Here is a 13366-nt window from a genome sequence, read left to right on the forward strand (position 1 = left end):
GCAGGCCGGCGGCGGCAACGATTCTCGGCGGAGCGGCGGCCGAATGTGGCGGTGGTGGCCTAAATGGATAGATCGATGGAGGGAGAGTCGTGGATCCGCCGCTAGCAGACGATGAGGGCGGCTATATTCTGACGACTGCGGGGCGCACTACTATAGATCAAAATACTACTAACATCTCATCACTGACCGGCCACTGAACACACATCAGTGATGACGGTCATCACTGACCGGTAAATCTAGGATGTGTTAGTGATGAGCCTCGGCTGGTTCACCGAGGCAGCTTATACTGTTCGGTCTAATTTCGATCGGTCAATGGTAGGGGGTTCTTCCACCTCCCCCAGACGATATGTCAACACGGATGGGCTTGCCTATTTGTTTGGTCAATGGTAGCCTGTTATCACTGACCTCTCTTTTTAAAGGCCGATCATTGGTATATTTCCTATATGTGACCTTCTTCCCACGTGGACAACAAAAAATTAAACGGAGAAATATGAACACATTCATGCTTCATCGATTATCGGTAATGGGTTCCCAATGAGCGTTCATTGAACCGACGACAATTCCCACGACGGTGCTCGTTTGGCTATCATGCATGGATTCTCAATGAGCATGCGTTGAACCGGCACACGATTCCCACAGCGACCCTCGTTTGGCTACCGAAGCATCTTTCCCAGATGCCGACTGATATTGTCCGGCTATATATATGGGGCTATGGCATTTCTATAGCACCTCACCGGCATTGACGCATTTCCTCTGACTGGCGTTGCCTCACTAGCGCCCTTCTTCCCCTCACTAAACAACGAACGACAACAATGACAGAGTCCCAGGTAGGCTAGATTTGTCGAGCCCTTACCCTTTGACTTTGAGCCGATCCTACGGCCCCACCGACATCGACGATGACAAACTCGCCGAGCTGTGAGCATTATACGACAAGTGTATGGTCAACTGGAAGGAGGAGAAGCGTACGGAGAAGGAAGGCCATCAACGCCTGACATGATTGCCCCGCTTCGAACAAACACGCGCGGAGTCCATACTTGTAGAGGTTGAGGCCCCACATGTAACACCCAATGATAATACCCTAAATATTTTTTCTATTGTATTGATTGTGCATCATTTGCATTGCATGATCATTAATTAATTAATTAACTTGGACTATATTCACAAATGGGAAACAAAAGGTCTCCAAGTGTTTCGAATATTTTTATATGGCCTTGTTCTATTATGAAAAGGCTAGGTTTGTAGTTTCATTTGATTCTCGGATCATTTGATACCACAAGGATCAAATATGGAGGCACTAATAGTTGGTCTAATAAACCATTATCCAATTAAAAGTGTTAACCGGGTTGCCTATGTTCCCCTCTATCATTCTAGACCAATTGCATGACCCGTTGCGCCATTGACGCAAGAACCAACGATCCTCCTCGAATTCGTTAATTTGAACACAGTCGACGAAGCTCTAGCATAGATTTCTATCATCTCCTTGGGATAGTGAGGTTAGGGTTTCTCGCAGTATGGAGAGATTTGGCGTCTGGTGCTTTAGATCGGGCCCTATATTTTTAATAATTCAAGTTTTTCACTTTATTTTTTTGTGTTTTTTCTATTCTAAATAATTTAGAATTTTAAAAGCTCAATTTTTTTAAAGAATATGCGTTTGGAACAAAGTGTTCAGGAAATCATAAAATGTTCATGGATTCAAAAAATATTCGTGATCTTTTAAAAAATGTTCGTATATTCAAAAAATGTTCACGATTTTTAAAACTAGTTCAGGAAACCAAAAATTGTTCATGATTTTGAAATAAATGTTCATGTATTCAAAAAGGTTATGAAATTGAACAAGTGTTCACAAATTAAAAAATTGTTCACGAATTTCTAAGAAGGTTCACACAATTCAAAAAATATTCATGAATTACAAAAAAGGTTCATCGATTCAAAAAATATTGTCTGATGAAAATGTTCGTGAATTACAAAAATTGTTTCCCCAATTTCTGAAAATGTTCTTCATTTGGAAACAAATGTTCATGGGTTTCAAAAAAGATGTTCAGTTTTTTCAAAAATTCTTACGAATTTGTAAAAAACTGCTCGTCAATTCAAAGTGTTCATGATTTTAAAAAATGTTGACGATTTTTTAAAATGTCCATGATTTCGCAAAAAGTTCACAAGTTCGAAAAGTTCAAAAATTGTTTATGATTTTGAAAAGTATGTTCACAAATTTGAAAGAAGGCTGTTAAAAAAAAGTAAAGGAAACATAGAAAAGAAAGAAAGAGAAGAAGGAAAAACCAAACAGTAAAGAAAAACGAAAAATAAAAATAGAAAACTCAAACAAAAAACTACAAAGAAATAATAACTAGAAGAAAAAACAAAGGAAAAGTTAAGAAAACGGTGGGGAGGGAATCCCGAAATGGGCCGTCCTAGAAAGGATCTGGCGCTGTTGGGGTATGTACCAGCTCGCTATTTGGCGACCAACGCGCCAAATAGGAGTGGCTTTTGTATTGAGCTAGAAACGAAGCAACCTATGAATAGGGCCTGGCCCTGTCATGCCTGGCCCGCGTATAAAAGGGTAATGCCTAGCCGGCCTTAACGCTGGGCTTCGGAGATCGGCCGTGGTGTGCCGGGCCAATAATCCGTGCCCGCGAACCGTCCTTACAAACACGGCCCATATGACCAGGGTTGGTTAACAAAATCTTGGGGCTTTGACTAATTTTCGCCTCCCCTCATAAAAAAAGACTAATTTTCGCCGTCGATCAGCGGCAACGCCGACAACCTCCGACGCTTCCTCCTTCTCCTCCCCGGCGATGGGAGACCTCCACCTACGACTGAACCAGACACAGAGGGTCCGCCTCGAGGCCGCACTCCACGAGCTCCAGGCCCTCGCCCCCGCCGCCGCCGCCGTCACCTTCGCCGACAACATCCCCGTCAACCCCGAGGACACCATCCTCAAGTAACAGCCCGCCCTCACACCCCCTTCCCACCTGTTTCCCCGCTCGTGTTTCGTGATGGACTGATAGGGTTTTCGGGCGTGTGCGCGTGCGCGCGTGTTTGCTTTGCGTGCAGGGGGCATGGCACGTCTGATCAGGACGGGGAGGTTGTGGCGACGGTGTGCGGCGTGGTGGAGCGGGTCCAGAATCTCGTCTGCGTGAGGACGCTCCGGGCAAGGTGCCCTCTCCCTGCCTTCCTTCTGTTCTCCCCTCTACCAGGTTCCAGCGATTTGATTGGTTTCTGTTCCCCTGCCTGGCAGTGCTGGCATGACATGACTATGGTATACCGAGTAGTACAATTGTCTACGCAGCATGAATTGATTGGTTGGCTTAGTACTTATTTGTCTCAGTGAATGGATTATTGTAGCGCGCACTGAAGTTTCATTCTGAAATATTACATTGTGTTGGATTCGAGCAGGGTGGTTATTATCTGTGCAGAATCAAACTCTAGATATTTGGGTTCGTTACAAATTTTTATATTAATTGATTTAAAGGGCAAAGGGTTGAATTTCTAGTGAGTTCTGCATTCTACCCTAATTCCCCTAAGGCACTAGTTGTTTGTTTGATTATCAATTGGTTTGTCAGTTCCAATGGTTGACCAACAAATGGTAAAAATAAGCCTTCTCTTAGTAGAGGGGGCTAGGCTTAGCTCATTTTGTTCTCTTGGGCCTTTTCAGGTATAAGCCACAGAAAGGGGATATCATTATTGGCCGTGTCAGTGAGGTACGTGCACTTTGTGTCACTCTCTCAGTGTTCTTCTCATTTTTCTAACATGGTTCCTGCTAGGAATGCGCTACACACCTGAATGTAATAAAACGTGTCATGGATTTCAGTCCATGACGATGCTCTACCCTTCGCCTTAAAGCTCACGGTTCAAACTGCGATAGTTGTTGTATGTTATAAACAACCCAAGTATGTGGTCATTGCCTGGTTAAGAGCATCTTGTCAGCCACCAATGCCGGGAGTGACCGTTGTCGACTGGTGGCATGCTGCCTACCGTCACCCCAAAGCCGCTACACAAGGGGCTGGATTCTATGACCATTTTGATATCCTGGATGCTCTGGAAACAGTGCAATGAGTGCACGTTCAAGCACACCAGACCAAGCATTCCAGCACTGTTGGCTAGGATCAAGGAAGAATCAAGGTTATGGGTGTGGGCTCAAGCTCTTGGGCTTCGGGTGATCTTGCTGGGATCTTGGGATGTCCATTAATTTTCTGTTGCTTAGCTCCCGGTGATACTTGGGTAGTTCTAGACACTGCTGAGGCTTGTAGTTTGAACTCTTCTACATTTTTAATGAAAGAAACACAAAGCTTTTGCGTTTTCTCGAAAAAGGATCCTCATAGTATATACATGGATTGGACAATCAGTTTTCCGTATGTTTGATAGTTAGTAGTCTCAACTATTTTTTATGGGTCTAATTGTTCATGTTATTTACTTTTATTTGGATATACTCCCGTATGAATAATCAGAGGGCATGGGTAAATCTGGCTAATTATAGTCATGCCATCACAGTGTGATTCATTCACTATCTGCTTGTTCAGATGCAAAAAATGTATTCTATTCTGGCCAGTATCAATTAATTGTGTTTTTCCCCTGCAAGATTGCTTCTAAGCGCTGGAGGTTGGAGACAAACTTTAGCCAAGGTGCTGTTCTGATGCTTTCTTCTATGAATTTGCCTGATGGAATCCAGGTATGTTGTTGCACCTTTACCCCGTAACACCCATAAGTGTGTGGTCTTCTTTTGTTAAAAAAGAACCACCAGCATATTCTTTCAGCTGGTGCATAATGGATATGGAGGGTAAGATTTGAAAACGTCGGTGGGACAACGGGCTGACAACTGGAATATTCTTGCAGTATACAATCTGGTAGATAAAATGATGCTAGACTACATCAAACAGATACTTCAACATGTCTCAAACCACACTTTCTAGCTGACGTTGTTAGGAATGGGCAACTTCATTCACAGGAGGGTCAAGGGCCAGTACATATACATGTGTATGGTAAAGTGCAGGAGAGACTATACACATCTAACACCCCCCCTCAAACTCATGGTGGATAAACAACACTGCGTTTGAAGAGAAGAAAACTATGCTGTGCTTGAGTCTGTGCCTTCGTGAAGAAGTCCGCCAACTGTAACTCAGAGGGCACATAGTGAAGAGCGAGAGTCTGATCCTGCACAGCAGCACGCACAAAGTGGGCATCCACACCGATGTGCTTGGTGAGCTCATGCTTCACCGGGTCACGCGCAATACTGATAGCACCAGTACTGTCTGACAATAAGGGAGTCGAGGTAGTAGCAGACACACCAAAGTCCTCAAGTAACCACCGTAACCAGATCACCTCAGCCGTCAGCATAGCCATGGCTCGCAACTCAGCCTCTGTACTCGAGCAAGAAACGACAGTCTGTTTCTTTGTCTTCCAGGCAATAAGAGAGCCACCAAGAAAGACACAATAAGCAGACAGCGAGCGTCGATCAGAGGGATCACTAGCCCAGGTAGCATCAGAGTAGGCCTGGAGCTCAAGAGAGCTGGAGCGGGGATAGAAAAGGCGCTAAGAGAGCGTGCCACGAAGATATCGTAGAACACGGAGGAGATGACTATAGTGGACAGAGCTGGGGGTTGAAACGAACTGACTCGGGATATGAATAGGATAGGAGATATCAGGACGCGTAACAGCAAGATAGACAAGACTGCCAACAAGATGACGATAGCGAGTGGGGTTAGGGAGAGGGTCACCATCAGAAGCACGAAGCTGAACGTTGAGTTCCATAGGAGTCACAACTGTGCGCTCATCACCGAGAGCAGCGCGAGCAAGAAGATCCTGAATATATTTTTCTTGGGAGATGTAGAAGCCATCAGAGGTCGAGGAGATCTCAATCCCAAGAAAATAGCGAAGTGGACCAAGATCAGTCATGAGGAACTGGTCGCGAAGGCGAGCCTTAACAAAGGCTATGTAGTCAGAGTCGTCGCCAGTGATGATCATGTCATCAACATAGAGAAGGAGCAGAGTCCGACCACGAGGAGACGTGTGAACAAACAACGCGGGATCATGATCACTGGGCAAGAAGCCAGCGGCAGTCACCACAGAGGCGAAGCGCTCAAACCAGGCACGAGGGGCCTGTTTAAGACCATAGAGGGAGCGGCGAAGTCGACAGACCAAACCATCAGGAGCATAGTACCCCGGTGGTGGCTGCATATAAACCTCCTCACGCAACTCGCCATTAAGAAAAGCGTTCTGAACATCAAGTTGAGAGATAGACCAATGACGAACAGAAGCAACAGCAAGAAGAGTGCGAACAGTGGTCATGTGGGCCACAGGAGCGAATGTCTCATCATAATCGCGTCCCTGCTCCTGCTGAAAACCACGGGCCACAAGGCGCGCTTTGTAGCGCTCAAGAGAACCATCAGAGCGAGTCTTAATCTTGTAGACCCACTTGCAGGTGATGGGACGGACACCGGAAGGGAGGGAAACCAGATCCCATGTGCCAGAGCGCTCAAGGGCAGCAAGCTCTTCGGCCATCGCAAGCTGCCATTCAGGCTGAGTCATGGCAGTCCGATAGGAAGTGGGCTCAGCAATAACAGAGAGACCGTACCGATCAGGAGAGTAGCGATCAGGCGGGGGGCGAGGCCGAGCATGGAGGTTATGAACCGGGGGAGGCGTGAAAGGAGGTGCACCAGAGGTGGAAGGCGCATCAGGGGAAACATCCTCAGAACGAGGGCGACGAGAGTGAAGAGGAAATGGTGAGAGAGGGCGACGGACTGGAGATGATGGTGGAGAGTTGGAGGAGGAGGATGGGGAAGATGGTGTCGGTGGTGACGGAGAAGGAGAGGTGCAGGCGGAGGAGGAAAAACATGAGGAGGCACATAGCAGGGTGTATCAGGGAGAAGAAGAAAAGAAAGATCGTCCACAGAGCGACCAGTGAGACACTCCGTCGGAATACCACCCTGCAGAGCAGTCGATGGCTGTATGTTGATGAGATAGGTGGATGCAGAAACAGCGTCAGCCCAAAAATGGGGTGGGAGAGAAGCGGCAATCATCAGAGCACGAGCCGTCTCAAGTAGATGACGATGCTTACGTTCGGCAACGCCATTCTGAGCATGTGCACCAGGACATGAGAACTGGGCAAGAGTACCCTGTTCCGCAAGAAAACCACGCAACAGCTGGGAGATAAACTCACCAGCGGAGTCAGCACGAAAAGTACGAATGGGCGTGGAAAACTGGGTGTGAACCATGGCAGCAAAACGTTTGTATATAGAGAGAACCTCGCTACGAGATCATAAAGTAGAGCCAAGTGTAGCGAGAGAAATCATCAATAAACAAGATATAGTAGCGGTGACCACCTTTCGAATCAAAGGGAGCAGGACCCCATACATCAGAATGAACTAAGTCAAAAGGACGCTGAGATACCGACTCACTGGTAGGATAAGGTAACTGGGTCTGTTTGCCAAGTCTGCAGCCATTACAATGTAAAGAAACATCTCCAGATACAGACCCTAAGAGGCCCTGACGAACTAAAGAAGACAAGCGAGAGCTACATATGTGACCAAGGCGATGATGCCACTGCTGGAAGGACGCAGACGAAGAGGCAGCAAGAGCATGGGAGCTGGCTGAAGTGGTGGCAGCGGAAGGAACACAAAGCCAGTCAACCTCCCAAAGGCCCTCTGACTCACGGTGGCGGGGGCCAACACCAACCAAAGCCTTGGTGCGACGATCCTGAATGGAGCAAGAGTCGGTATCAAGAATGACACGACAAACAGAATCAGTAAGTTGGGCAGCGGAAAAAGATTCATGGTGAGGCGAGGAACATGTGAAACACTAGGAACAGAAAAAGATGGAGTGGAAAGAAGACCATGGCTAGCAACAGGAAGAGGTGTGCCATCAGCGGTAAGAACATTAACAGGCGAATCAAGAGGTCGGAGAGAAGACAGCACGGAAGAATCAGAAGACATGAAAAGAGGCTCCAGAATCCAGAACCCACGAAGATGTACCTGACTGTGTAGATGCCTGCGGTGGTGGAGCAGTGGCTGCAGTCACAGCAGCAGCGGAACCGGTCGACGAAGAGCCTGAGGAAGCTAAGAGACGCTTGAGCCTCATAATGTTCTGGTCAGTGAGTGACGGGGTCGAGGAGGATCCAGGAGTCCCACCGGAAGAGGAGCGCCTCTGGTCTCGCTTCTTCTCACGGCAATCAGACTCTGGGTGACCTGGCCGAGAGCAGTAGCCACAGAAGGTGTCACGGCGCGACCGGCCCCTCTCAGCATAAGAAGGACGACCCACCCCCCTGAAGGAGTAGGCAGGAGCGGTAGAGCGGTGAGGCGAGCAGGTGGCATAGGAGCTCGGGCGGCCAACACTGATGGAACCACAAGTAACCCAGCAGAGCGTAGGCGGGTCTCTTCAGCACGAAGCTCAGCAAGTACCTCCGAGATAGGAACACGACCACGAGCGAGCAGGTGAGCACGGCGAGGCTCGAACTCAGAGCGAAGACGAGATAAGAACTCGTGAACTCGCTGAAACTCCAAATCAGACCGTGTAGTCTGACAGCAACGGCAAGTTCCACAAACGACGGTCCGAAGAGAGTCAAGCTGACGCCAGATGGCAGAGCACTGTGAATAGAACTCATCAACAGAGGAATCACCTTGCTGGAGTGCATGCTCCTGACGCACCACAGATAGGTAGAGAGCATCACCAGAGGGCTGATAGCGCTGACAGAGATAAGACCACATCGCTGCAACTGTGCCAAGTCCCATGAACTCCGAGGCGAACTGAGGAAGGACACTCGCAGTAAGAACAGCAGCAGCACGAGCATCATCATTGCACCACTGAGTGTAAGCAGACAGATCATCACGATAGGTAGAAAGGGCATCCGAATAGGCTGACATCTGCTGATCATAGGCATCAACTGCAGTATCATCGAGAGCCTTGGCGGCATCACGATCAGCCTGAGAAGCATCAGCAGCAAGAACCGGCGGTGCTGGCGGGGTAGGAGCCACAGAAGGAGACCACGCATGTGGATACGCATAAAGCCCGCAAACTCGGCATAGTTGGTGCCATCGAAGATCACCGAGCACCGAGGAACGGCGACATAGCCCGAAGAAGACATGAGGAGCTCCTTTTTTTTGTCAACTGCTACAGGAGACCCCGATCCAGATCGGGATCGGGCTCGCGCTGGCTCGATCCAGCCCCGATGGAGGAAGCGGGGGGGGGGGGGGGGGCGAGCGTGGGAGGGGCCGGCCCTGGGCAGCACCGGCTGCAGCAGGAGGCGGCAGGGCGCGGGGAGGTGGCTGCCGGCCGCGGCCGAGCACGGGAAGGCGCGGGGCGGCAACGGCAGGCCGGGGCGAGACGGCGTGGCGGCGGGGAGGGAGAGAGCCGGGGGCGAGGGAGGAGGTGGCCGGCGCCGGCGACGAGGTAGAGGGAGGCCGGCGACGGGGGAGCTAGGCACGGAGCTGCGAGCGTGCGGGAGCGGAAGAGGAACCTAAGTATCTGATACCATGTTAGGAATGGGCAACTTCATTCACAGGAGGGCCAAGGGCCAGTACATATACATGTGTATGGTAAAGTGCAAGAGAGACTATACACATCTAACAGACGTAATAGTAGCTTGTACCGGTGTCTCCCATAAGACATGCAGAGTACAGTAGCGGCCAGGAAATTATTCAATTTCCTGCTTTTGTGGAAATATATAAACTACAGTTACTTTCTTGAAGCATAAGTTGGATGTTATTTTAGAATGGAGATTTAAATGTTGCATCTTCTTCAAAGAGATCAATGACTGTTCATCATTAGCATGCGACATCTTTCACTAGTTAATTTTTCGCCAATATTCTGGTTAATGATTTTTTTCCCACCCGCCTATTAGAGACGGAGAACTGATGTTGATGAACTTAATATGCGGAGTATACTTGAAGAAAATGACCTTGTCTGTGTGAATATCGCTTTCCTCCCCCCTTCTCTACAAATGATTATATATATTTGCTTATATATCTATCCTCTGAGTCGTACCAAACTACAAGTATGCATAAACAATGATATAGGCTGTTCAGCACTCCAGCTTGGCATATTTGTCTGCACCTGTTCACTGCAAATGTGTTTATATGTCCTGGGGTACCTTCTGCTTTTTCTTGCCATCTTGCGGTTGATATCAGGTTGAACCATCATTCTCACTACTTATCCACCAGTCAATCTTGCACGTCTCAAATTGAATTTTAGACATTAGCGTGCCCCGATATCTCACTTGCTTGATAGATGGGTTCAGCTAGTAATAGAAGGTAGAAGAAATCTTGCAACAGAGTGAATGGACATAATTATTCGTGAACTGAGTAGGAACTGGTAGATGTATATGGTGACCAATATGTGTAGTTGTGGAATAACTAATAGACAGGAAATAGAAGTAATTGCACATTGGAACTGGCGGTTGAAAATAGATCGAGCAGAAGTGCGTGCATGGACTATAAGTTGGCAATAAAAAAAAACAATGGGAAGCAAATATAGGAGACGAGAAATCAGAACAATGAAAGAGGGTGCAAGTTTGGCCCTTATTAGGTGGAACAACAAAGCCAACTTGCGCCCTGGGGATCAACATCACTGCAGCACTTGGTAAAAACAAAAGGGAGCACAGAACACAAAGAGTGTCATCTACCATGGGTTTTCAGTTTTTTTACTTTATATAAGCGAGACTTGAGTCAGTACAACAGACTGCAGCCCTTTCCAGTATAGAAGCACCACGATGACTGTAGAACCAACCTGTGATAAGGTCTTAACAGAAGTTGAAAACAAATAAGACCGGAAAGTGTACGTGCTTATACTGTGCCATACTTTTAGAATAACTTGATGATAATTCCCAAGGAATAAAAACCATAACAACAAATAATGCACAAAACTGACAATAATAAAGACACGAGATAGATTTCATCTAGTATCCAGAGTTCTCAAGTCTGAATGTGCAAGCCTTTCTCTTCGAATTGTGTTGTGTTTTCTTCAAATTTTTGCATATTGGGTTAATGAACTACCATCATTATTAATTTTGGTACAGCATAGAGTTCTAGTGTGGAAAATTTGCTGTGCATTTTGTCAACTAGTCTCTGATGGTTTGTTTGCAATCAAGGCATTTTGTCTTCTGACACGCAAGGACTCCGGGAATGATTAGACTATTATGTTTTCCTTTGCTCTCAGTTTACTCATGTATCCAAGTGTAAGACCCAGATATCAACCTTAGACAGTGCTACCGCACTACTCTAATTATCATCAAGTCTGGAAAATAATAATCTCTTAACTTTCAATAGTCTCATTTGTTTATAGAGACATCCAAGACATGCATTAAACAGTACTCCCTCCGTTCCTAAATATAAGTCTTTGTAGAGATTCCACTAGATGGACTACATACGGAGCAAAATGAATGAATCTAAACTTAAAATGCATCTATATACATCCGTATGTGGTTTATAGTGGAATCTCTACAAAGACTTACATTTAGGAACGGAGGGAGTATAACACATATAGCAATGGTGAAAATTCAAATGTCCATCCACGCAGTTCATGTAACACATTACGACTCCAATACATGAGGTGCTAAGACACCAGTCAGAAAATTACACCGATTTCTAGGGGGTTGAGTGGTGATGCTCTGATGGCATAGTATTTAGTACTGGATCTCATGATGTAGAGAATTTAGTGGTATTTTTGGAGTATGACTTCTGTGTGTAGAATTTCAGAGACGGGTCCCACTTTGTAACCAGGATGTTTGTTCATTGGTAAGGGTGTTACACCAACCTTCAATTTTTTTGTACATTTTGTTTTACTGTTTTTCCTTAGGGGAGTTCATGATATTGGAAACATTTTTGGGCTTGTCGTCCTTTACTATGTTTTATTTATAGTTTGTCACCCTTTACTGCTTATTTACTGGATGAGTACTGTTTAAATCTGATGCTGCTACTTTGAATGAAACCAATTATCAGGCTGAAGTTTGTCATATCCAACACGATGGATCTCTTGACCTACAGCCAAGGAGTCAGAAATATGGAAAGGTAGATAAGAGACCAACTCTTTGTCAGCTATTATTATTGGGTAGTGCTCTACCAGTTTAGGTTATGCTGCCTTTTTATGTGATGAACCAATTGTGAGGAACTCTATGCATTATTGTGAGCGCTCTGCCCTTGCAATGCTGTCTCTTGCCATTATTTCGAATTTTTCGAAAAAGTAAAAGGTTGGTCGATGTTGATTACCCGGTGCAGTAATGCAAAGCAGGTTGATGAACTAGTTCATATAGGAGTACATGTTAAGTCCTGATATCTCATGTTGTTAAGTCCTGATATCTCATAGGTTGATGTTTTGTATCTGATTGCAGGAGTTATGACTTATGACAGTCTCACCTCTTTCAGAACCGGCATTTGCTTCCTGTGGCAATATACAACGTGCTAACCTGTTGAATTGTTTTGAGTTTTCTTTGCAGCTTCAGAGGGGTCAGTTGCTCACAGTACCTGCCTATTTGGTAAAACGGCGAAAGCAGCATTTCCATCATCTTGAGCAATATGATGCCGATTTGATTCTCGGTTGCAATGGATTCGTCTGGGTAGGCGAGCATGCCGTGGTGGATGAAGAGACTAATTCGAACGAAGATCAACATAAGTTGAGCATGGAAGTGGAGGCTTTTACCCCACTAGAAACTAGAAGGCACATTTGCCGGCTTGCCAATGCCGTGCGCGTGCTTTCAGCCCTTGGATTCACCCTTACTGTCGAACTGATAATCCAAACCGCTGAAGCAGGTCTATCATCAGACGTCGAGATAAACAACATGCTCGGAGCTGAATTTTATGTCCAGACAGCGGAGAGAGAGGCCAAGCGTCGAGCCGATCTCTCAAGAAGGATGAACGGGCCAAGGTAAAATGCAGTTTGGTCCTGCCTGCCTGATTATTTGTAGAGTAACAGTACCTGACCTGTACGATAATTATCTGTAAAGGAAAATAGAGCCAATCGAGCGCCGACGTAGTCGAACACATACAGATCAAGAACTTTTTTGAGATGTGGACCCTTGCTCAACCTTGTCGCGTCCATGTAGTTAGTGGTAGCAGTATCAAAATAGCTGCTATCGACGGAGATTTTGTATACTCTGTTATGTAGGCCACTGTTCGCTTGCATAAACTTGCTTTTTGTGTTCTTTTGAGGGCTGGGCAGGAGTATTTACAGGATAAGAAGTACTCCCTCGGTAATGAAATATAAGAACGTTTAGACCATTAAAGTAGTAATCTAAACGCTCTTATATTTCTTTACGGAGGAAGTAATCAGGAAAGATCTGGTGACAAAAACGCATGAACGCAACGGGATTTAGCCCGGCTCGTCATCAGTTTCGTCGTTCAGAAGGCCGTTAAAGTCCTTGGACCGGTCGTTCTTGAACATCTGC

General features: G+C 46.4%; 1 protein-coding gene across 3 annotated transcripts; it reads left to right on the forward strand.

Annotated features, from left to right (window-relative positions):
• The first annotated feature begins 2721 nt into the window (after nt 1–2721).
• On the forward strand, nt 2722–13128 carry LOC123143954 (exosome complex component RRP4 homolog). Of its 3 annotated transcripts, none has more exons than XM_044562946.1 (7): nt 2722–2938; nt 3052–3153; nt 3653–3698; nt 4577–4666; nt 9830–9895; nt 11925–11993; nt 12419–13128. In XM_044562946.1, the coding sequence occupies exons 1-7, from the start codon at nt 2793–2795 to the stop codon at nt 12848–12850; spliced, it is 951 nt and encodes a 316-aa protein (XP_044418881.1). In that variant the 5' UTR covers nt 2722–2792; the 3' UTR covers nt 12851–13128. The 3 variants fall into 3 exon arrangements, with proteins under 3 accessions (XP_044418881.1, XP_044418882.1, XP_044418883.1); XM_044562947.1 differs by having other exon boundaries at nt 9866–9895; nt 12419–13126; XM_044562948.1 differs by lacking the exon at nt 9830–9895 and having other exon boundaries at nt 12419–13123.
• The last annotated feature ends 238 nt before the right edge of the window (nt 13129–13366 follow it).

This window comes from Triticum aestivum, chromosome 6D (assembly GCF_018294505.1).
Source record: "Triticum aestivum cultivar Chinese Spring chromosome 6D, IWGSC CS RefSeq v2.1, whole genome shotgun sequence".
Lineage (NCBI taxonomy): Eukaryota > Viridiplantae > Streptophyta > Magnoliopsida > Poales > Poaceae > Triticum > Triticum aestivum.

Excerpts from the sequence above, each read along its gene's own strand:
- LOC123143954 (XM_044562946.1), top strand. The coding sequence starts at position 2,793 with ATGGGAGACCTCCACCTACGACTGAACCAGACACAGAGGGTCCGCCTC. Across the intron at positions 2,939-3,051 it reads CCCGAGGACACCATCCTCAA|GGGGCATGGCACGTCTGATC; the intron begins GTAACAGCCCGC and ends CTTTGCGTGCAG. Across the intron at positions 11,994-12,418 it reads GGAGTCAGAAATATGGAAAG|CTTCAGAGGGGTCAGTTGCT; the intron begins GTAGATAAGAGA and ends TTTTCTTTGCAG.